Genomic DNA, 26729 nt, shown 5'->3' with positions numbered 1-26729 from the left:
TATCTATGATCTGAAAGAAATATATATATACGTCAAAGACCTTTCCTGATTTCTTTCAACCTTACTATATTTTAAGTGTGTTATAAATGTTATGTTTTATTTAACGACGTTCGCAACTGCAGAGGTTATATCAGCGTCGCCGGATGTGCCGGAATTTTGTCCCGCAGGAGTTCTTTTACATGCCAGTAAATCTACTGACATGAGCCTGTCGCATTTAAGCACACTTAAATGCCGTCGATCTGGCCCGGGATCGAACCCGCAACCTTGGGCATAGAAGGCCAGCGCTATACCAACTCGCCAACCAGGTCGACTTTTAAGTGTGTTTTCACTCATATATGAAAAAATATCATCAAACTTCTGTGTGAGATTTTCCTATTAAGAATCATAGACAATGGAGTAGTATAAGTACCTATATTTACAAATACAGGATGATTCACGAGGATTTACCGTCAATTACAGAGCTTATTTCCGAAGACATTCTGAGCAAAAAATGCCATACAAACATTTGTCCTAATTTCAATATTTTCAAAGTTGCATTAATTTGAAGTTGTTAGTAAAATACCTTTTTTTTCAGTTTTAAGAGTAAAAAATATTACAAATAGAGAATGAACTATTCAGAAGTGTCATTTCTTTAATCGGCTAGTGTTCTGAAGCTAAAAATGTGTTGTTGATTGTTTTGCACAGATTCTATTTTTCAATTTTTAACTAAAAATGACATCATTCTTACGCACTTAACAAAAAAAATTGTTACAAATCATACGACTTTAGACACTTGATTCTTTACAGTTCAGTTATCCATCCTAATGTACAGTCTTAAATAATTTATAAGGGTGGCAATTTTGTATACAATGTGATAAATGCGTAAGAAAATGTAATTTTGTAGTTAAAAATCGAAAAAAAAAAAATCTGTACGGAGCAACCATGGAATTCACAACACATTTTTAGTTTCAAAATACTAGCTAATTGAAGAAATGATACTTCTGAATAGTTCATTCTTTATCTGTAATATTATTTTACACTTAAGGCTCGAAAATAATGGTATTTTACAAACAACTTCAAGTTAGTACAACTCTGAAAACATTGAGATTAGGACAAATGTTTATATGGCATTTCTTGCTCAGAATTTCTTCGGAAATAAGCTCCGAAAGGGACGATAAATTCCCGTGAATCACCCTGTATATATAATATAGGTATTTCTATGAACTAGGTAACAGTCAAAACGCGTTAGAGCAAAATTGTTGAAATAGTGTATAGTGACCATTTACAATACAACAGAATTCCGATTAAAACCTTATCCAGGTCAGATTACAGTTACGTTTTTCTTACCCCAAAGGAGGTTATCATTATAAAGGTGGAAAATTTGTCGTGTCATTGTTATTTCTTTGAAATAAAGTGATAATTTTGACGTAAATATGTTAAATTTTTGGGACATTGTGAATTTAGACAGATAAAAGCAATTTGTTACACATTTGCGCACAATTCATTTGACGCAAGGTTACGTAATGTAGCAGTTTATGAATTACAGTATAAAACAGTGTGCGAGAGCAGATCGTCCCAATGCTTGCAATGCCAACAATTCTCTTTTTTTTTCTCGTGAGTGTAAGTGAATGCACACACTACTTTGTAAGAGCAGCTGAGTTTGTCACCACTGGCGTAAAACATGCATAGAATGAAAAATATCTGCCTTCTAAATATCTTTAGTTTAGTTTCTCCACCCTACCACAGTGTAGTATATACAGTCACGAAGCTTGAGTTGTTGAGGGTACTAGGAACAATAGATTGTGCCGGTACTATTTCGCATTTTCTGTGATGAGGCGATAGTAGCGATCGTAGTGGTTAACAACTATCTATGGATGCATATTCCCTACCTATTTAGCTTCGTGACTGTATACGACTAGACTGTATTGTCTTACAGTAAGAAAGCATGTTTACAACGAAAAGGCATCCAGGCTCTTCGCAGCATTATAATCCATGGCTTGTAGTGATAAAGCTTTGCCTGATATATTGCCAACTATAGGGCCTACATTGTTACAAATTCTCGTTTCATCGTATTACCTCAGTCGAACATGATTTCCTATTTTACCACCGAAATTAGACAAATGTTTTGCAATATTACGGAACTTGTATTTTGTTTCTATGCTAAATGATTCACACTAATGTATGTGCAAGCCAGTGAAGACTTACCTTTTGAACTGTCCAATGATGTTCTTGTTTTTGATGAGTTCGGTGCTAGGCCGGGCCATGGCAAGAATGTCGTCAGTCACCCTGAGAACAAATTGAATTTACAATCAGCTTTTGACATATTATGGCACATGTATAATACATCTATCATGAAGAATAACACTGCTCCACACTATTTTTTCTACGGTAAATCGTTTTTCCGAAATCATTACTCCTAACATTCGTTTTTTATTGTACTTTTTTCTGAATCCATATTTTCCGAAACCACTTTGGGAAACAGTTAGGGGAGAGTCGGGTAGTAGCGGACGTCGGCTAATATCGGACAGTGATGTTTCTCCCATAAGCCATCAGATGGTAACACCACATTGGCATGGTTACGTTTCTCTATGCGGCCTCTGAACACTGCTTTCAGTTGGAAGCATTCGCTCGACGAGTACACTTCGCAGATGCCATTTTGTGTTTGCGTGGTTTAGTTTCTGTGCATCGACTTAAGTTTGGTGGTCTATCTTTCTCGCACTGTAAGTATTGATACAATATGTCTTAAATGCAGTGTAAAGTTACTCTTAAATAATACATTTGTGTATTACTTACAATTAAAAATTATTATATAGTTTAACTTTGAGTGTCAATATAATGACGGTATAAATCGGGTAGTATCGGACAGAACGTGTCGTCTAGTATCGGACAATGTTTAAAACACAAATCTCTAGTACAGGACGATTTTTAAAACGCATACTGTTGTCAATTGAATAATTGGGCCTGTTAATTAAAACAAACAAATTAAATTGAAGCAAAATGAACAACCATTATTAAAACTAAAATTATAAATTAAATTCAAATAAATCACGTAAGACCCTTTATGTTTTATCTTTTACAGATTATCAGATTACCAATCTATAATTAGTGTCCACGACAATGGAAAAGAAACGCGGAAAATGGGGAGAAGAAAACATGAAGGGGACTTTACAGAATGTGCTGAGTGGAAAAATGACAATCAGGCAAGCCGCAGTATCATTTTCTGTCCCTAAAAGTTCTCTAGGCGACAGAGTTCTGATGGTGAGATCAGGAAGTGACGTAAAAGTTTGTGCAGATATGGGGAGGTTTAAACCTACCTTTTCCGAAAATTATGAAGAGGAATTTGTAAAGCACATAATAGATTTAGATAATCGCATGATGCCACTGACTAAGAAAGAGTTTCTCAAACTGGCTTTCGACTTCGCTGAGACTCTTAGAATCCCGCATCGATTCAATAAGGAAAAAAAGCGTGCTGGGAAAGATTTCTACTATAATTTTCTAAAAATACATCCTAATTTATCACTGCGAACAGCTGAATCTACCAGCTCACAAAGAGCGGTTGGATTCAACAAGCCTCAAGTTTCAAGATTTTTCGACAAGTTGGGAGATCTGCAAAATCAATTCCACTTTCCGGCAAACAGAATTTTTAATGCGGACGAGACTGGAATATCCTGCGTTCACATAAACGATACAAAAGTATTGTCCGTGAAAGGTAAGAAACAAGTAGGCAAATTAACGTCTGGAGAGAGGGGACGTACAATAACTGTGCTTCTCTGCGTCAACGGATCCGGGGACCAGTTCCTGCCACCACTTTTTGTGTTTCCTAGGCAACGTATGAACAACCGCCTGATGATAAATGCACCATCTGGTAGTCTTTCTGTAGCTCATGAGACGGGATGGATAAATGCGGACAGTTTCATGAAGTGGTTTGTGGAATTTGTGAAACGTGTCCATCCTACCAGAGAAGACCCTGTGCTCTTAATTTTAGACGGTCATAGCAGCCATAAGGAGCTCAATGCCATCCTGTATGCTCGAAACAGCAATGTGCACATGTTGAGTCTTCCTCCGCATACGACGCACAGGCTTCAACCATTAGATAGAACAGTTATGAAGCCTTTCAAGAACGCCTACAATGAAGCTTGCGCTGAATGGATGCGCAGAAATCCTTTCTCCAAAATTACGGTCTATGAAGTCTCAGAACTGGTCAACATTGCATTTTCACGGATATGCCGCATGGACTTAGTAAAGAAAGGGTTTCAATGTACTGGCATCCATCCATTCAACCCGAACATTTTTACCGATTTAGACTACTTGCCATCTCAAGGCCTTGATATCCCTGACAAGCTTTTTGAAGAGCCTAGGAATTGTGGGCCTGAAGATTCTGAGACAACTGTAGAGGACGTACGTCAGCTTCCAGAAGTACAAGAAGCTTCAGCATCTAAGCCAGTAACAACGTTGTGTACTGCCAAGCCGTCCACTTCTTCCCAGCTGTCCCCAATCTCAAGCTCAAAACAATCATCTTCTGGATTCATAACGCCACCTTCATGCTCGAAACCACCCAATCTACATCTTGATTCAGCATCAACTTCAACTTCAAAATCTCACTCAATCACATCACATCTGACTCCCTCTTTTAGTCGCATCGTTAAACAGATTTCACCAATTCCAGAAGCTGCTCAACGAAGGCTTAATGTGAGAAGGAGACGAGCTGCCAGAAGCGAGATACTCACATCAAGCCCTTACAAGGCTCAGCTGGAGGAGAAGCAGGCTTTGAAGAAGAGTGAGAAAGTAAAGAAAAGGCTGAGGCAAGACAGCATAAATAAAAGAGCTACCAGGTCGAAACAAGAACTAAATACCAAGGGCGGAAAAAATTTTGAAGGTGAAACAGAGTGTATCATTTGCTGTGAAACCTTCCAGGAAGACTGGATCAAGTGTGACTTCTGCCAGGGTTGGGCACATGAAAATTGTGCTAACACCGAATCAACTACAGAATTTTACAAATGTGATTCGTGTGAAATAAAAGAAAAAACACAAAAATGATTTTTTTTACTGTTCTAACCATAGACATTAAAAAGTAACAATATTCAGGGCGTGTCCGGTACTAGCCGACACTTTTCTCAACTTCACTATTTCAGAACATTACTCTGAATTTAAATTTCTCATGTTAAAGTTACCATTGTATAGTTTTGATATTCATATTTAGTAAAATCAATACGTTATTTTCTTATAGTATATTAATTATTTAATTCAAAATTAATTGTAGGTCCTAAATTCAATTAATCCTTAACTGTCCGATACTACCCGACTCTCCCCTAAGGCTTGTCCACAATAAACGGGAACGGAAAGGTGAACGAGAACGGAAAAATTGTTAAAATAAACATTTAAACGTGAGCATTCACAATAAAGGAGAAGCTTGCCTGAGCCCGGGAACGAGAACGTGAAAGTTAGCTAACTTTTAACTTTGCTGTTCTCGTTTCCGATCACATCCTACTAGATTCATTGTTATCGTATATTTTATAGTAAGGAGACTGTAACATAATTTCTTCTTCTTCCATTGCTTGTAACTAACCCAGAATTTCAGTAGAATCACTTTCAATCTAGGGTAAATTAGGGTCTGTTGGACAGTCGGGCATGTTCGAAACTTTGTATTTTAACGTGTTACCTTGCCACTTGTGGGCACCACATTCTGCTAGAAGTCAATGACGGAAGTAGCCATTGACTTCTAGCAGAATGTGGTGCTCACAAGTGACAAGGTAACACGTTAAAGTACAAAGTGTCCAACATGCCCGACTGTCCAACAGACCCTAATTTAACCTATGCTAAGTGTATATGTGACCAGACTACCACACGAATTGAATTCTAAAATATTCTGTGCCTAAATTTTTTAAGTTATTTAACCTGTCCTACATCTTTGCTTGTATTTATGACTTGAATGCTGGCTTGCACTTATGAAAGAATGCCATTGGTCAATTATACACAAATAATATCAGAAAGCGTAACATCTACTTTACATATTGTTATTGACATACATGAGGTGCTCACAACCAGATTGGACCAAGTCCACCAGTGGTCAGTTTGTGGATTAATACAATCTCGGATGAAGGAAACTTAGATTTATTCATTGCCATAAGAAACAAAGTCCATAACTCATTTGTTACTCCACAGAGGGCAGCATTTCCTATGGAAGGTGAAGGTTACTAAGCGTGAGCCAGGAACTTTAAGACCCAATATCTCAGAACTATTCCAGATGGACTTGGTCCACTCTTGTTGTGAACCCCTCACATATCGAATATGCATAGTCGTTTCCGTTCTCGGCTTTTTGTGAATACGAACTGTTCACGTTCACGTCCTCCGCTTTCTGTTCTCGTTCTGGTTCTTGTTCTCGTTTACTGTGGACCAACCTTTATTCCAAATGTACATTTTTTGAAAGAACATTTTTCCGTTAACCATTATTTCTGCATGAGAATTCACGAAAGTGTAACAATATCTTGACTTTGCTAATTGATGCTTACATTACACTATATCTCTGGCTAAAAAATATGTTTCATTCACTTATTCACTTACAAAGAAAATATGCAGATAGAGCCTACAATACTTAAATCTGGAAGTGGAGGGATGAAATTAATATTTAAATATTTGTATATTAGAAATAAAGCTCTGGAAGACAGGCAAAATTTATTAGGAATGCAAGAAACTTTGAACAAAGGACTGTTCTGAAAGAGCCATCACCATCAACAATGTGAATGTTTAAGGGTGCCATTCTCATCCTCCAAGTAGAGAAGAGGCGGAAGCAAAGCATGTAAATTAATATTTGAGGTGAAAAATTCGCTCCGGCGCCGGGGATCGAACCCGGATCCTTGGTTCTACGTACCAAGCGCTCTGACCACTGAGCTACGCCGAATTTAATCCACAGTACCGGCACGAACTCTCCTCCTAAAGTGTTGTTTCCCTTTTGTGGCCTGACTCCAGGTTGGGCATATACGTTGACTTTTATATTTCAAGTCAACTGTCATTATACTAGGAGCGCACTCAGCTGAGTGACTAATGGCCGGGATACCGCAATAAAGTACACATAAAACTGTATAGAAATATACACTGCTAGCTAGACGAATTTACTAAAGATGTTATTGTTGGTCCAACAGAATAATATCTGTTATAATGACAATTTCTCCTCAAATATTAATTGTCATTATAACAGATATTATTCTGTTGGACCAATAATAGCATCTTTAGTAAAAAAAAGAAAGCATGTAAAACAAAATATTAAGCGTGCAGGCCAAGACACCCGGGACTTGTTCCATCACATATATTGCATAAAGAACTACATCGAGTTCCTTCCACTATCTTAAGTTTCTTGGTTGAATGGGAACATTTAAAGAAATCAGTTCAAAGGGAGAGGAGATGTGTTCAACCCCGAAATCCCACATCACTATAAGATTTGTTTCAGATACCTGACATATATAAGAGAATTAAGAATGAGGCATTGATATTATTTGGAATATGTAGTTTATTGCTTTCGCGTGTTAAATATTAGGTACGGTAACCTGTTGACTAGTTTCAGCCTGTTGTGGGCTATCTTCAGAACTGGTTGGTCCTGGTCTTCGCGCCTTCTGTTTGCGTTTCCTGTGGGGATGTGCTTGTGTATTGTAATGTGGAGTGAAAAAGTTTGTGCGTTCTGAAATTGAGTTGTGTGTTGAGAATTTCATGCGGGTGTGTTTTTTGTGTGCCTGTATATTTCGTAGTGTTCTAGTGTGTTTAGTTTCTGGTTTTTCGGTTGAATATGTAGAATTTCCATGTCTGTGTTTATGTTGCTGTAGGTGTGGTTGGCATTTGTGATATGTTCTACGTATGTGGAAGTGTTTTGTAATTTTATATAAAAACAATTCTAATCAAGAATAATCTTTGCAACGAAAATGTGACAACACCGCTTGATACTATAAGTACTGATGCATGCAAAATATTACATATCCAATACAAATCATTCCGCCTAGGTGTCAGTTGCACGTTCGGATTATACATTCACTGTGAACGCCTAAAAACGTACTTGTACGTTATTACTTATTTTCATTAGACCTTAATCCAGTGGATGACGTACATGATTATTTTGAGGAGGTAAGGGAAGACGTCAGCGATGAAATATTAACCATATTTGATTATTAGCCTACTTATCAAATCGAAGAGGTTGAGGTAGAAGACATGCGGATCCCACTCGCTACCTGATTGCCCTCTGCAATCAGTATAATTTGAACGTTCATAACCACAATCGAAAAATCTGAAATGATTATATAATCGTTTAGAGCTGCTGATGGGAAAATAACATCCTACTTTCTATTCAGCTTGAATAGAGATACAAAAGGAACAAGGTAACGCTGAAGTAATGATTAGAGAGTTTAGAATGGGTCATACAGTAAAAACAATGCCAAAGAAGTAAGAGACAAGTGTGCAGAAAGGATTAAGGGCAATGTTTCGTAATATGAAAACTAAAGACAAGACCATCATCTTCTGGAGTAGCCTCACAATCTTGGGCACAATATTACATTGTAAATTAATGAGATGATCAGACATCGGGGATTTATCTGCACACTCCCAGTTTTGGACACAAAAACGCCCCGGTTTTCTAAATTGATCACACTCGCTCATTATAAGAGTAGTTGGATTTGCGCCGAATTTACATGTAAATCAACCTTCTTCGAAAGTCAACGCCTTCTTGATTAGCAATATCAATATTGAGTTAAAATAATCACATTTCAACCTAAATATGTCGGATGTATTATTTCCAGCAATCGTAATAATAAGAATGTAACCAACGTAATTTTCTAACAGATAATTTTCGGTTTGGTCACTTCATGCTCTGTCTTGGTGGCATGTGCTTCTTAGTTACAGTATATTTGTGAGTATAATAACTGTGAGTTTTCATTAATTGTCAGAAAGAAAGTGTTCACTCAATGATAAACTTCAACAAGATTTCCCGTGCATTCCGAAATTAAATTGGGAAGGGATGATAGAATGTACAGCTGTCAAAAGAAAAAGTGGCCGCTCTCCTGTATCAAAGTTCCCTTCGGATATCTTCGCTACAATTCGGAGACAGGCGATGTTACATGTTGTTGGACCACGTTGCCTGATATCTACAGTTATAATTGAAGTATACTGTGTGTTATTCGATAGCATAATGGTAGCGTTCAGGCCTCTTATTCATGAGGTCCTGCGTTCGACTACAACCTCGTGCTTTTTATGTTCTTTTTTGTTCTGTTTTTGAGAGAGACAAACTAAACATAATGGCTCCTTTCTCTTTTATGATTATTTTAGTAATTAACATCAGGTTCATTAATATATTATGCCATGACTTTATCATTATCATTATGATATTTTGGCTGCAAATGGAAAGAAAAAAAGATTTTATTCTCAATAAAATATCTTTCGTGGCATAAACATAACAAATTTACTGGCGTCGGCCTTAAAACATTCAAACAATTAAGCGTTCAAAAAACAAATCAAAAAGCCACAATTCAATATTTAGTCTATCTTCCTCTTATCTCGATCATCTTGCAGTCGAGTGGGCATGGAATTGACTAGTCTTTGCAAATAGCGACTGTTCTTAGACACGATATTCCAGGCATTCTGAACATACACACATAAATGTTCTGTCCATGGGCAGGTCTTACATTGCAAACCCAGCAATCTCCAATCTTTCCTATTTTCTGCCTTCCTCTTAGTCTCCGCATATGATCCACATATCCTAATGTCGTCTATTATTCTTTTCAACCAGAGACCCAACCAATTCCTTTTTCTCTTTCTAATCAGTTTCAGCATCATTCTTTCTTCACTCACTTTTTCAAACACAATTTTATTTCTTATTCTGCCTGTCCACTTTACACGCACCGTTCTTCTCCACATCCACATTTCAAATATTTCAATTCGTTTCTCTTCATTTCGTCGTAATGTCCATATTCTTTCCCCATACAATGCCACACTCCACACAAAGCACTTCACTAGTTTCTTTCTTAGTTCTTTTTCCAGAGGTCCGCAGAAGATCCTTCTTCTTCTATTAAAAGCTTCCTTTGTTCATGTTTGCAGTTTTCTTGGGAAGGATAGGCCTAAATGCGGTAACATCCCGTTGCTTTCCGCACACCACTATCTCTTTCGCATCTTATTAAATTCCAGGGGGCCCAAGCGTGGAGATGAGGAGAGTGGATTTGACTAATTGGGCCCTCCGGACTTCACCGAAAGTCACGGCAAGGGTTAAAAATATTAATTCTATCAGGATGTTTGACCCGGTCAGAGACCGGGAAATCTCAATTAGCCTTTGCCCCCCGCATCCTGGACTAGCTTCTACGAATCATCAGAAGATCTTAGAGTGTGATTGGGCCAATTTTTCCAAAAATGTTTCCACACTTTTGCTCTCGTAGCTCAGCGGACGAACGTCGGAATTTAGATGTCAACGTCTCAGGTTCAATTCCTCGTTACTCCTTTTCATTTTATTGTGGTTCAAGGTAGTATAATGTAATAATACAAAAAGAAAAACTAATACCAGTATTATGCAACTGGATTTTTCCAAACCTAATATTAAATTTATGTTATTTATATCGCTAAAGAACGATTACAATATAAATAACTTGAATATTATTTATACAGTATCACTAAAGAACGATAACACAATATAAATGATAAATATCGGTTTGTTTAATTAATATAAGATATTATATAATACGTATTTAATTATCTAAATAAAATAACCTATTTTACAAAGAAAGATGTTTATTTGTGTTATAATAATTACCTACATAAAATACAGATTATTTATATTGCGAAAGAACAATAACAATATAAATAACTTTAATATTATTTTATAATGCTAATGAAGGAAAACAATATAAATGATAACTTGAATATTATTTATATCGCTAAAAAACGATAACAATATAAAAAACGTGAATATTATTCATATCGGAATTTCACAGATTTATTACAGATGTATTTAAGAAATTGTAGAAGAATAGTAATTAGTAACAGTGTCCTATTTATTCTTCTTGGAGCCAAATTTGTAACTTTTAAAAGGGTGGCTACTATGTTGAAGTGTATGTATTGCAACGGATGCTTGATTTGTTATGTATGTGAGTCAGTTATGGGATGCTTGATGTCGTCGCAATGTCGTAATTATAGTTTGATTGTGTTTGTGTGACTATTGTGTATTAATTTATGATGTATGGTACGGAAAGCTGCATATTTGTGTTATAGAAGTGTTACGTATGTGTGTTGTTAATGTTTTTGTATGTTTCAAATTGATAACTGATATTTGTTTTGCAATCGCAATGCCTAATTTACGGATTGTTTATGTTTTGTTTACATCGCGTAAGCTAATTTAATTTTCTTTTCCATTTCTCTTTATGCTTATCTTTTTTGTGTATAAAACTATAGCCCTAACATACATATGTAAAATAGGGCTAACCCCCATTGTAGATACTGTAGCTACAATAGTAATAATTATTATTCATATCGTTATAAAACGATAACAGAATACAAATGATGACTTGAATTTTATTCATATCTCTAAAGAACGATAACAAAATATAAATAACGGTATATCCATCAAGAACGATAACTGGATATAAATGATAATTTGAATATCATTGACATCGCTAAAGAACGATTAAAAGTAAAATGAAAGCTTGAAGAAGGCGCGAACCCAGAACCTTTGAATCATTAAACAAGCACTCTACCGCTGGTCTGCGAGGAGCAGATATGGAACACTTTCATAGTTCCGGAACTGCTTGTACAAGCACCTGCATCGTGTAACATCGCCGCGACCCGAAGTGGACTTTGAAAATATTCGCTGTTCACGAGTGCGGCCACTTTTTTTTTTTTTTTTTTGACAGCTGTACATTGTGTAACTCAACATTTTCAATATCACATAGTGGGAGAGCAGACGTAAATGATCACATCAATAAAAAGCATAAAAATGCAACTTTACCATATCCGTCTAATAATATGTCATCTTTCTTCAAGACAACGGTCGCGGGAAAAGAAGAATTAAAATGTATAGCAGAAGAAGACACTTTTACTTATAACACCATCAAACATAACTGCAATTTTCGTTGTGTGGAATGCACTTCTTTCATTGTTTGAAAGTTTTTAATAGAAACAATTTACTTGCACACAAAACGTGAGAAGATTTTAGTAACTTACTTCTGCTGACTTAATTCGACATTATTCCTTCATAATATTTTGTACTCAATATTGTGTAGTTTCAGATTACCAGATTTGCAAGAATTGAAAAAGCACTACTGAGAATACAAATGCTGAAATTTGCATGAATATGGCTACAGACTTAATTCAGTTCTTCCCTACATCGGATTGTATCGATTAAACTGCGTATTTTGGATACTTGTGGTATTTCATACAGAAGGGTTTCTCAGCAACAGGTAATCATGAAAGTTCCAAAAGAGAATGTTACAAAACTTAAGGTTTACATTAAAGCAATTGAGGACCGTTTTTTGCAAAACTTGCTAACTGAAAAACTAAATTTTACAGGAGAGACAAAACACTATAGTAAGCAAGTTTTGCTGTACGGTATGTCTAACTTATACCAGAAAGCAAGTTTTGAAAAAACGATCACACTTTGACACATTACAATGAAAAGAAATAACCCAATTTTACTAAGACGCTTTGAACATCATGTAGAGGCCTGCCTTATGTTAACGAATCCATCAAAATCTCAATTTCGCAAATTTTGCAGTTAGCAAGTTTTGCAAAAACGATCCTTAATTCTGTATTCCATTGGATAATTCTAATACTATTACGAAGCATGAAATATTACAATGATCTTTGTTTCACTTATTTGAAATTGGTTCCACTATCCAGTGTGAAATGCCTAGCAGTGATGATAAAAGAAAAATCTTTCTACTGTGTGGAGAGATTAAATTGGAATATACTTATATAAAAAGGGATTGTTAAAACATTAGAAAGGCAGCTTTATTTTCTGTTTGGAATTGATCAGCAAATGAAGAAAACTTAGCGCATTTAAAGAGCGTTATTTTGCTAGGGTGCCGACATGGATAAGATTGGCCCTGACGAGAGAATTATGAGACTTATAATATAGTAATGTGCCTCTGATTGAGATTCTGCCCGATATGTAAGTACATCTATTATCGGTCAGTACATTATTATCAGTCAGTACATCTCATTTGACAATATGTGTCAGAAGACGAACAATAATTATTTGTATGCATTTGAAGTCTGATTAGTGTAATATGTAGCTAGTCGGCGATCTATACAATGGAGAGGGAAAGTAACTGGCCACTCTACCCCATTACCTCCTGGCCTAGTTGTCTCATCTCATAAGTGGTGACTTGTTGGTATCACTTGTGAGGTTCAGACCTGTCTTCGGACAGTTCACTAAAGAACAATTATAGTAATAAGTAGGGATGATAACCTAAAAATATCTCCACAATCACCAATAAAATATCCCTAAATCTACATAAAAATGCCTTAAAACTTAAAAAAAACTTAAAAATAATGAATCAAACATCGTAAGGTACTGTAAATGGATAAACACAAAAGAACGAATGGATTTCAGAAGAAATCAAAATTACTCTCTTGTTTCTGCTTGTCTTATATTAAGAAAATTCTCAATTAATACAAATTCACTGACGACAATGGTTACATACTGCTACACAGAATAAGATATAATTTTTTTACCTAAAATAAAACCAACTTTTAATCACAGCAACAAAACTAACACAATTTGCATCAACAGTTCTCCTTTTTTTTTTCTTTTCGGCTGTGGTGGTCATAACAAGATTGAAGATAATGTAAAAACTTCTGCTTTAGGACGATCTTAAACTGCAGAGTGCCATTTTTGCAATGGGATAAAATATAATTTCGTCGATGGTTTCAATAATTATTTCTTTTTTAATGTAAACCATGTTGGATAAATGCATGCACAATTTCAGAAAAAAAAAATGGCCCGAGGCATCATGAGAGTCCACCTGTATGTAGGCAACAAGTTTCACACGACTGTCCACAAGTAACATACACAGGGTGATTCACGAGTATTTACCGTCCTTTACGAAGCTTATTTCCGAAGACATTCTAAGCAAAAATTGTCATATAAACATAGGTCCTATTCTCAATACTTACAGAGTTACGTTTCGTTATTGAAACGTATTGCTGTGATCGCATGATCTTGGTCAGCGTGCAGTCAGCAGCCAGCGGGAGCGCTACGGAAATCAAAGATTGCCGTATGCAGTTACGTAGAGCGACGAGTGCGGTTCACAAGCGTGCGGCCAAGTGTACTCAAGCGGACGGCGACATTTTTTTTTTTAATGTGTTATAAACTCTCAAAGACTGTAAATTAGGATCCAAAATTGAACTGCAAATAATTAAGTCGGTGGAAGTGGTGTGATTTGTAATAATTTTTGTGATAAGAGTGCAAGAATAACGTAATTTTCTAGTTAAAAATAGAAAAAGATGTCTGTACGAAGCAACTAAGTTGTTCACAGCACATTTTTAGCTTCATAATACTTGCCAATTAAAGAAATGATACTTCTGAATGGTTCATTCTCTATTTGTATTATTCTTTTACCTTCAAACTAAGGAAAAATATATTTTACATACAACTTTAATTTAGTGTAACTCTGAAAATATTGAGAATAGGAACTATGTTTATATGACATTTTCGCTCAAAATGTCTTCAGAAATAAGCTCCGTAAAGGACGGTAAATCCTCGTGAATCACTCTTTATACAGGTGGTCTTGTTTACTACAGATGTGCAATGCGTTGTATTCGGGACTTAGTAAATTTAGGCGCAGGAACTTTACAACATGTTATTGCCACACATTGTGTGATATATTAACGGTTCTATTACTGGTACTTAGATTTTTATGATGGCCCGTTTTCAATTAACATGCGCAACGTCTATTACATTTCTGAATGACACCTCTTCAGTTTCACAGCCAGCTGCTTCCCATGCATATAGAATCGCAAATGGTTATGCTTATGCACATAATTGATTATGAATGACGGAATGCAGTTTTATGTTAAAGCGTCTGTCAAAGTGTTTACTGATTCTGATCTAGTCTAAGACTCACAAATTCTACCTATATTCTGAAATAAACTTTATACAGACGGAAAAAGTACACGTCCAGAGGCTGAACATAGCAAGTTGTCTGTGACGGTATAATCTTCAGAGTGATGTTTTATCAAGAATTGCATCGTGCAAAATATTTTTATATTTTGTATCCACCCCAAAAGTATAATAGTAAAAGTGATCTGTCATCAATACCAACAGGCAAAACTTGGGAAAGAAACCTCACGAGATGTCTCTTCCATTTTACCACTTTTCTTGCGTCGACAACTGTGTTTCCGAGAGATTAACACACCACATGATTTTTTTTTACATCCTCGGACCAAATTTTCTTCCAGGCTCTTGGAAATATATACATAATTTTATCACTAGTCTACCACACATAGACATAGCAACATGAATTGTAATGCTGTGGGACTTCATATTAGTGACTGGACAGTAGATATTACATTTGCATGTTTCCCCTTGTGAGGAAGAGTAGGAGAGACTGTTGTACCTTCAGCATAGTGTACCTTTGAACATTTTTTGTTTTTTTAATTTTTGCTGCTACCTAGAGGACTCAAATTGAAGTAGATTGTAGAGAAAGCCGCTAAGTAGCTCTGGTCGTAGTTTCTGTTTGATTTACTGCAAAGTGTGAGTTCTGTGGACAAAATACATTTTTCTAGTATCAAACGTAAACATTTCGTTCACTGATGTATGTTTTCTAACAAAAAACCTGATTGTCTTTGTTAATGTCTTTCAAGTGCAGTGTGTTCCCTACCATCTGGTGAGTAATAAAGTATTTTAATTTCCATGATTTATTCGAATCTCTAGTTTTGGGAGCCATATTTGCCTAAAAGTGCATCATCTTGTACCTTTGAACACAGAACATCTTGTACCATGGAACATGTTCCAAGGTACACGATACAATCGGTTTTTGTTTCTCTTTTATTTTAAGATCATGTCACGAAGTAAGTTTAGAGTTAAGAGGCCCCCAAATGATCCGGATGCCTTGAAGAAAGCTGTTGAAATAGTTATTGCTCCTCCAGGAAATAAAATCTCAATCAGAGAGGCCTGTTCTGGTTTATGATTGCAAATACATTTTAAATATGATTGTCAGTTTTTACATTTATATTCCCACCTATATTCCATGTGTTCCAACTAACAAGAGGTTATGTTCCAAGGTACATGAACCTGTTGTACATTTGAACACATTATATATCCCTTCATTTTATTTTTTCCATCCTTAATAGCTCCGTAAAGCAGGAAAATAGATACAGAAAGTTGTAAAGGAATCTTCAATAATTATTTCGAGCATTTTTTCATTTAAAAATTACATTTCCCAAAATTAATAAAATAAATAAAATGTGAAAAGTGTTTAAAGGTACAACAGTCTCCCCTACCCGGAGACAAGATTTCGTAATTAAAACTCTTTTGATCTGAAATTCAAATTCATTCAAAACAAACCAAAAGTTTACTTGAATTTGTAAATTTAGATGGCGCTGTAGACTAAATGGCTGACGTGACACGGGAGAGACTATCACCACGACACTCAGCGCCTTTTAATTAATCAGGTTCTCCAGTGTTCAGACCCGGAGGCAAAAATTGTCAGTATGCTTTTAAACATAAAAATTATTTATTAAGCGAATTGGCGAAATTCTATCTTCTCCATCTATGGATCACGACTTTGGGTAAAGAAAGCAGTTGGAGTAAAGCCCGGTTCAGACGGTGCGTGTTTCTGTGATGGATTCCAAGGTGGCTGCGCGGATGGGTAGCCTGCGTGGTCACTCGCCGGAATTAATGCGCTCTGGTGGCTCCTTGGATGGCTAGCTTGCTGGATTTCGAGGGTAGGTTCCTTGCTATCTTTCGTGATGGTTTGCAGGCTGGAAACCAAAGATGATCATATAATATCACCACTGAAACCATGTCGCCATGTTCGTTGTTTTCCAACTAAACCTGTTTTTTCTATATTCTTTAGCTTCTAAGAAACAACAATTAAATATCGGACTTTAGCTGTTTTACACTTATGGCTTAATTACTTTATTACGACATTTACTACTGTTAATGTAGGACTTTAGTTGTTTTCCACTCACGGTTTAGTTTCTTTTTGACCATGAGTGTTGGCAACAGATGAAGCAGCAGATGATTTTCCAATTTGAACTGTGAAAAGAGCCAGCTCCGTATGAACAACTACCATCGCCGTAGGCAACACGGGAGCCAGCCAGTGACCACGCAGGCTACCCATCCGCGCAGCCACCTTGGAATCCATCACAGAAACACGCACCGTCTGAACCAGGCTTTACTCTGAAAACATGTGATGCACTCTTCTCCCTTCACCAAGAGATAATTGGTTTTTCAGAAGGTACTTTACACATATTATAGGCCTAATCTTGCGAAAGAAACTGGAGGTTGCAGTCTTTGAATATTTGAAGTACTACAGGGAGAGAAGTACGACAAGAACGCCCTTTATCATCTACCCTGCTCAACATCTACTTGAAGAATTTAGCGAACAACTGTTTTCAGAACATTGGAGCAGTGATAGTAGGAGGAAACAAATAAAATGCATAAGATTTACCCATGATATGGCGTTGATAGCAGAAGAGATGATACTGAGGAATATGTCACTGCAGCTAAATGACAGCGAGCAGTGTGGGATGAAGGTAAATTCAAATAAGATGAAGACCAGGGTTGTCGAAATAAAAATAAAGAAGGTTAACATACGAATACTAAATAAGGGAGTAGAGAAAGTGGAAAGCTTCAAATACTTGGCGTGTACTATAAGCAGTAACATGAGCTGCAGCCAGGAAGTCAAAAGGAGGATAGCAATAGCAAAATAAGCTTTTAATAGAAAAAGGAGCATCTTCTGCGGACCTCCGGAAAAAGAACTAAGGAATAAACTAGTAAAGTGCTTTGTGTGGAGTGTGGTATTGTCTAGGGCAGAAACATGGACATTACGACGAAGTGAAGAAAAACTATTAAAAGCACTTGAAATGTGGATATGAAGAAGGATGGAGCGTGTGAAATGGACAGACAGAATAAGAAATGAAGTTGTGTTGGAAAGAGTGTATGAAGAAAAAATGATGCTGAAACTGATCAGGAAGAGGAAAAGGATTTGGTTTGTTCACTGGCTGAAAAGAAACTGCCTACTGACGGATGCACTGGAAGGAATGGTGGACGGTAGAAGAGTTTGAGACAGAAAAAGATATCAGTTTATAGACGACATTAAGATATGTGAATCATATGCGGAGACTAACAAGCCAACATTCTAATGGAGGCAGATAAAGAAGTTAATTTTTTTTTCTTTCACCATGTTAATAATGTCAAAACAAGTGCTTATACAAAGTTTGGCTACTCGGCCGCCGTCCAGAAAGTGATTTCACCTGGAGCCATTTACGAAAAGAAAGCACAATTTCATGTAAAGATTTATTGAAACAGATAAAGCAATAAGTTGAGCTATTTTTCAACATATTCATAACTGAAATTGAGACATTTGTCATATCATTGGATCAAATTTTGTATTCCTCTGTCGTAGAAGTCTGCCGTCTGGATCGGAACCAGTGTCTGCACCTGTCTGTTGATTCCACGGTATGACAAATGTTTCAATTCCGGTGGGGAATATGTTGAAAAATAGCTCAACAAATTGCTATATCTATTCCAATGAATCTTTCCATAAAATTGTGTTTTCTTTCTGTAAACGGTCTCAGGGAAAATTACTTCCTGGACGGCCTCATACTTTTCGTCGAGTGGCCAAAATTTGTATAATGTGTATTTATTTACACTACAAGTGGGCAAGCACCCGGTGGCAGTGGTATATACAATATTAACAATACACAGTTAAAATGATAAGCTATACACAATAAAATTTACAATACATAATACAATTTACAACACACATACAATTTTATACACAATACAATAAGAATACACAATACAATTTAACACAATAATAATAAAACATAAAATAAAGCACCTAATTTTACAACACAACCTACATAATTATGTATAGGTCCTACATAAGTTTTAATAGTCTTTCACTTTACTCTCATCTCATTCCCTGTAGTGGCACTATGACGCATTTCACTGACACTTTAGCACACATTTCACTGACACTCTGTAACACATTTCACTGACACTATAGAACACATTTCATTGACGCTATAAATTATCACTGATCGGAACTGTTCACTGCACTGTAAAACCATAACTTCACTGACTCACCTCGCTTCACTGATACAACAGTTCAAATAAGTTAAATAATTGCATTCTTATGCATACTTATAAACAGAACTACATTTAAACTAAACATTTCTAGTCTAAGGCCCTCTTACACGCTATTTTTAAATAATTTACAATTCAAACCAAGGAAGTAAACTCGTCAGGCTAGATAAATACATGTCACCTTAAAAAATTAAATGTTGAATGTCACCTTAATTTTAATTTTCACTTTATACACAACTCTTTAAATTATTCTTGAATCTCCTTAAGGAAGGACAGCCCTCAAAGACCGCTGCAGGTAGGTCATTCCAGTCATTTATAGTTCTATTTAAAAATGAGGATTTACCTACATCCGTTTTCTGTTTCCTACATTTGATTTTAAAATCATGATCGTTCCTACCATAGTACGTTGGCTTTTCTAACCGAGCCGTTATGTCTACCCATGCTTTCTGACCTAGATGTGCTCTATACAATGATGTTATTCTAGTTTTCCTACGTCTGTTTTCCAAAGTTTCCCATTTAAGCTCTTTTATCGTATCGTTCCCATCTTCTCTTTTACCTTTAACAAATTTAGCTGCCCTATACTGTATTCTTTCTAAGGAATTTATCTGATATATTCTATAGGGATCCCAACACGTAGTTCCGTATTCCATTAACGGTCGCACTAATGTTAGATATGCTATTTCCCTCGATTTGGGGCTAGCCTTTCTCAAGATTCTCATAATAAAGTGAAGTGCCCTCCATGCTTTGCCTGTAACGTTATCAACATGCTCTCCCCAAGAAAGTTTGGAGTTTAAATACACTCCTAGGTATTTACAACATTGTTCTTGCGGAATTACAACACCACTGAATTCGTAATTAAGACTAGTCTCCTCTCGGGTTTTACATAATGTTATAGATTTACTTTTAGAACCATTTATTTTCATCCTATGCTTTAACGCCCAGTTGTAAATGTTATTCAAGTCTGTTTGAATAGACTCTACATCTGAATTATTTCTAATCTTTCTATAGATAATGCAGTCGTCTGCAAATAGCCTCACATTTGATGTAATATTCTGGCATAGGTCATTTACGTATATTATAAAGAGTAATGGACCCAGAACGCTGCCCTGTGGCACCCCTGAACTTATATTTCCAATTTCCGATATTTCATGACCTACTCTAACTCTCTGGGTTCTACCTTTTAAGAATTCTTGGATCCATAGCACCACTCTTTCATCTATTCCTAGCTACTTAACTTATCTATTAATATGTCATGTGGCACCAAATCAAATGCTTTCGAAAAGTCAATCACAACTGCATCGATTCTTCCGCCTCTATCTACCTCTTCAGCTAGATCCTGAACCAGCGACGTAATTTGACTATCACATGAGAAGCCTTCCCTAAAACCATGCTGGCGGTTGTAAAACCAGTCTTTCGCATTTAGAACATGTCGAATATAATCCGATATCAAATGCTCCATGACTTTACATACTACAGATGTAAGGCTAATCGGTCTGTAGTTTCCGACATCTAATTTACTTCCACCTTTATGTATGGGTACCACTATAGCTGATTTCCAGTCACATGGAATAGCTGCATTGTTTATGGAAACATGAAATATACGCATTAAGTATGGAATTATGGCCTCGGAACCTAATTTAAGAATCTCTGTAGCAATACTATCTGGTCCTCGAGACTTCCGATTTTTTAATTTCGTTATTCTCTCTCTAACTCCTTTGGAAGTTATTTTGAAAGTCGAATTTGGTTCACATTCACGGTCTGTGACACAACAACTCCTATCAGCGGGATTATTATTATTATTATTATTATTATTATTATTATTATTATTATTATTATTATTATTGAAAACCGAAATGAAATAGGAATTTAATAAGTCGGCCTTTTCTTTGTCATCAGTTATACTTTCTCCGTTCTGATTGTTTTGAAATTATTAACATGGTGAAAAAAAAATAACTTTTTTTTATCTTCCCCATGAGAATATTTGCTTGTAAGAGGATGGCAGAATGTTGGGTTTGCAGTGAAAGACATACCATTTGGCAGAACACTATGTGTATGTATGTCAAGTAAACAACGTAAATCATTAAGATACACTACAGCACGTGATTCGACCCTGAAAACCAAGCGTGCACTGTAGCCCGATGCTCTGTTTTTAATGTCGTGACTGGTTGAGGTTCACTCGACGAGTTATTTCCGACACTTACAGCCGACACCGTGCTGACGTGCTCAATTGCGAGCACCTCCATCACAGATGTATGCATGCGGCAGGAACTCGTACCAGTCGGCGCGGCGCGTCGGCTGCATCGCCGCAGTTCCTCCTCCTCCTCCTCAAGACCGCAAAGTCGAGCGAGATATGCAATTCTCTCTCTTACACTCCCTATCGTGCCTCCTCTTTATTTCTCATGCACATTTTTAATTACGAATTTTTTAACGTTGCGACTGGCTCCATAATGGAAACACGTGAGCTGCCCCGTGTCAACTTCCATATTTATCGGTTATACCGTTTGAGTTGTGTCACTTGCTGTGACTCTAGATCAGTCATGGGGAAAAGTGCCTCATTGTGTTCCCTCCACTCTGTCCGTGTTTCTACCCCTTCCACCCATTATCACGACTTGCCTACATTTGCTATTCTTGTTTCTTTGAAAGATGGGACATGACAGGAGCATTGCGATTGGAAAAACAACTGAATGTCACATAGCGTGGTAGGTCTGTTGCTATGGTAACAACGGTTGAGTTGCCAAACTTACCGTTCCCACGTGGCGAGTGCTTAAGATGTATGTACACCTTTACATACAAAAAATTTCGTTTTGCATAATTTTGCTCTGTAAAATTTTTATACAATTGAGAATGGTACTAGAAAGAGAATGAAGTGAACAAATCCCTTGAAATTATGTCTAAATTGTTTATAAAAATTATTTTGTTTATAATTTTGACATACAACTTGAAACATGATAGCTCACGCAGTTTTTAAGACAGAGCCACATTTTTGTCACTGTTTTATAGCTAAAACTATTCTTTAGTGCCTGACATAGAGCTATTCTTTATTTTCATTTACATTAATTAAATATTAACATGTATGTAAGTTATACTAGTATTTTATGTTGCATATATCATTTAAAAAATCCATAGATAATTATTAACTATATTAATGTTATTTTACTCATTGTCAGGCACTAGGGGACATTTCAAGCTTCAAAATGACACCAATATCTTCTTGGTATCACCATATTTGACTGAGATATCATGTTTAAAAGAAATAAATATTCCAAAATTACTATTTACAGGAAATGAACCACAAACGTTCAGAGCCTAGAAGACTGCATCATCATATGTCACCCCTTAAGCAGCTTCATGTCGGTCCTGTTTCAGCTTCTCTCTGCCTCTCAAATACCTCCTCCTTGTTTTAACTTCAGGTGTTGAATGTTTTTTTTTTTGGCATTTTTGTCCTTATTTTCCATTGATGCAACAAATCCTGCGATGGTGCTTGTCCCAGGGTTTATCCTCATCCTCCTCAGAATTTTAATTTCTCCTTTTGGACTTTTATTAAAATGACGTACATCACTGACACACAAGTTTACAGTTTTATGACTAACAGTAAAAGATTATAAATTACTTCATTATGTAAAAATGTATTTTCAATCTAATGATCATGCCCTGATGTCTATGCATCTATTTTGGGACTAGAAAGAAGTTTATTTTACAAGAAATGCTGGACGAGAGGATTGACTGCTACGAGGATCACTCCAAAAGTAAACCGCAATATTTATTTAAAAATTACTTTTCAGCCTACAGCTTTGCTATTTTCATAGAATGTAGATACAGCCTTCAGGAACAATACGTCACTTTTTCACATTATCCCCGCATCTTTCAACTGCCTTTCACCACCTTGGAATGAGGGCCTGTATATCTGCACGATAAAAATCTGAACCAACACGTCTGAGCTACTCTCTGGCGCCACTCACGGGAACGACTTAAATTAAATTTGAATACAAGAGGGAAGGATGTATCTATGACCTCCATAAATTGCAAAGGTTTAGAATAAAATATATATTTAAAAAAATGTTGTGCATTACTTTTGGAGTGATCTTCGTAGAAGTGACCGTGGCTGATGAGCAGAATTTTGGAAAATGGGACTTATCTGAAAAACCATTAGGCATAAATCGAAAATTCTTATATCAAATTAAAGGGGAGAAAATTCTCTATTAAAATAGTTATATTTTGAAAATTCTAATTTTTCATCTTTTTTGCCTTTTGTGGGTGTACATAAGTCATTCCAAGTAAAATCGCACAGCAATAAAACACGACCTTCTCGGAAATGGTCGAATTTTTTTTCATGAATTCCAGGCGTCAGATAAGGAGACCCGTATTGTTTTATTTTCACAATTATTAATTATTTGTGTAGTTATGACTATTTGAAGTTACGCAAATTATGCGCGCACTCTTACATAAACTCACTTGGAACTCTGTGTCTACATATAATTGAGATTTGCGGTTTGGCGCATTTGAAAGACTAAATACAACACTTTTTATTACTCTAGGCCTATCACAAATAAATTTAAAATTTGGCCTATTTTTTTAATCATTTCTTTTTCAAAGCAAAATTACTATATTAAATAGCCAAGTTAAAAATCTGAAAAAAGATAGACTTGTTCGCTGATGTATTATCTGTAAACTACTGCATTTATAAATATGGGATCGGCACCCATACATTTGTAACAATTTATTTTCCGGAGGCATGCACGCGCTCACGATGCCCAGCTAATGAACTGCTTCCAGCCATAGGCTAGAAGGCTGCCCGTGGAAAGTTTTACGAAATCCCCCGTTGCATTTGATTCTAATCATCAAATGATTAATACCTTAAGGAACAGTAAATATCTTATCTGAAATTATTTTATTATTGTCAGCTCAGCTAAGAGGGGAAGCCCTTCACAGTGCTATATGTTTATACTGTAATATAGCAAAGTGTTTGATGATGGCAAGGCTGGGTAAGGCAGTAAACTTTATGGCAGTAAACAGATGGAAATGTTATGATTTATTTAACGACGCTCGCAACTGCAAAGGTTATATCAGCCTCGCCGGATGTACCGGAATTTTGTCGCGCAGGAGTACTTTTACATGCCAGTAAATCTACTGACATGAGCCTGTCGCATTTAAGCACACTTAAATGCCATCGACCTGGCCCGGGATCGAACCCGCAACCTTGGGCATAGAAGGCCAGCGCTATACCAACTCGCCAACCAGGTCGACAAACAGATGGAAGGAGACAAAATATAGAAGAGAAAAATAATCAGTTAGGGTTTGAATTTCACGCAGTGACGTGACTTCTATACAACATGAGTGATGGTAAAGATCGCGTAATATATAACAACAGTTTAAATCCATTTACCTTCCTAATCACGCTTTTAAAAAGAAAAGTACACTAAGACGCGTAAGTCGCGACTTATTGATAAAGCTCAATTTAAAGGAGTCTTTGAATGTGCAAATATGTGATTCGTTCCGTAAAAATCAATCAATTTCCGGATAGGTCAGGTGAAATTATATGTGAAGCCGGTAGTTCTTGTGATATTAATAAACATGAATCAAATGAAAGTGCGGACAGAGAAAGTGATTATCCCAGTTCTTCTTTTAGCAGTTCTATGGATACAGTGCTAGAAATCACTAATATTGAGGAATTAAACAAGAGTTTGATGTCAATAGAACCCCCTATCAAGAAAAGAAAGCTACAACAAAGATACCCCCGTGAAAAGCTTCAAAATGTAAAAGGCTCCCTAGCATGTAAAGTTTTTCATGTAGAAGATGCATCGTCATCCCTTCAAAAGTCAGCCATATTTTATTTTTGACGGAATGCAAAGAAATGTATAACCTGAAAATGACATAGTTATTGCAGGCTTTTCTGAAAATTATTCATTTGTAATACAAGATTCAATACAAGGTGTGCATTGGAACATATGCCAAGCCACAATACAATACAATTTTAAATTTACTTCCTATTTTGTTTCATTTTATTTTATATTCTCCTATAGGCCTATTAATATTGTGACAGCGACGTGAGATTCGAACTCACGACCAGTGTCCCGCAAGAGAGCAGATCGCGCGTGAGCCGACACGGCTCCACGGAGCACTGTGGGACGACGCGCGGCGGAGAGAAGAGAGGGAAAAGGGCCTACGCGCGAGGGGAGGCTGCGGCCACAGCTGCTGCTTGCGGAGTGAAGGGGGAACGGACCTTCCCGACTCTTCCAGAAGCCCGTCGAAGTGGAAAAATCGCGAAGTCGAAGTTTCTCGGTTACGTTGCTGTGGTTATAAATTACGGACGCGAAGGAGTGTGTGGGTCATTCATGATTAGTTCAGTCAGTAAGCCAGTGAACAGAGCAAGCCAGTCTTGTGTACCGGAGTTCGACTCGAGTCTGCGTCCGCAATTGTGTCAGCATCCGAAGGCCTGAGTTCGAGTGCAGTGGACCGCAGTTGGAGGGACCTGAGTTCGAGTGCAGTGGACCGCAGTTGGAGGGACCTGAGTACGAGTACAGTGGACTGTCTCTGAAGGTCTGTGGTTCGAGATACTGTGAACTCGAGTGACTGAGCTAGAAGAACTGTGAACTGAGAACTGATAGTTCTGATTTGTAAATAGTGCTTTGTAAATATTAGTTAAGATTAACAGTTCATTGTTGTTCGTAATAGTCCAAGTAAATTGTCAATGCCGTCAGTGGAGTGCTATAACGAATACTGTGTTGAGTGAAAATCCTATTGTTGACGAGAGCGTTTAAGGTGAATTGTAGAAATGAATTATTGTTGGAAGAATAAAAAAAATCCTATTGTTGAGTGGAAATAAAATTCACAATATTATATCTGAACTGCGACCGAACACGAGCGCTGCTCATTCGGTCTCAACTTTTGTTAATACTAGTGTATCTCCTTTTTATATTGATTGTATTATTTTATTTCTATTTCTCTTGTTTGTAATTATATTCTTGATTCTGTATATTTAAATAAATAAATAAATAAATAAATCCTTTCGTAGTATATTTCAAAGGAGATACAGAAGTTCGTTACAAAAGTATTGTCATCTCACAAACCATGAAACATGACACCGATCCCTTTCACTTTTTCAATCCGAAGAAATCAATTTCTTAAAGCAAGAATTCAACGATATGAAAAAAATTATCTACTTTTCCAATGGATCAAGTTCACAATACAAAAAAAAAAAAAGACTTTTAAAAATAATTGCTTACATGAAGACGATTATGGAATTAGTGCTGAATGACACTACTTTGCAACGTCGCATGGTAAAGGTCCATGTGATAGCATTGAAGAAACTGTTAAAACACTTGCCACGGGAGTTAGCCTATACAAGATCCTGTAACAACACCAAAAAAAAAAAAAACTGATTGGTCACAAAAAACATTTCTAACGTGTCATTATATTTTGTCCATTGAATAAGCACAAAAACCACACTGAAAATTTGCAGGCCAGATACCATAAT

The 26729-nt window shown here is 36.5% G+C and overlaps 1 protein-coding gene across 1 annotated transcript in view; it reads right to left on the bottom strand.

Annotated features, from left to right (window-relative positions):
- Positions 1–26729, bottom strand: part of LOC138707838 (protein tyrosine phosphatase domain-containing protein 1-like) — a 436109-nt gene that overhangs the window by 234909 nt on the left and 174471 nt on the right. The window contains exon 3 of the mRNA XM_069837814.1: positions 2185–2265. Coding sequence (XP_069693915.1) covers positions 2185–2265 — 81 coding nt within the window. The remainder of the gene's footprint in view (positions 1–2184; positions 2266–26729) is intronic.

The sequence above is a fragment of the Periplaneta americana genome, chromosome 10 (genome assembly GCF_040183065.1).
Source record: "Periplaneta americana isolate PAMFEO1 chromosome 10, P.americana_PAMFEO1_priV1, whole genome shotgun sequence".
Taxonomy (NCBI): domain Eukaryota; kingdom Metazoa; phylum Arthropoda; class Insecta; order Blattodea; family Blattidae; genus Periplaneta; species Periplaneta americana.
This window is presented reverse-complemented; position numbering and strand designations above follow the sequence as displayed.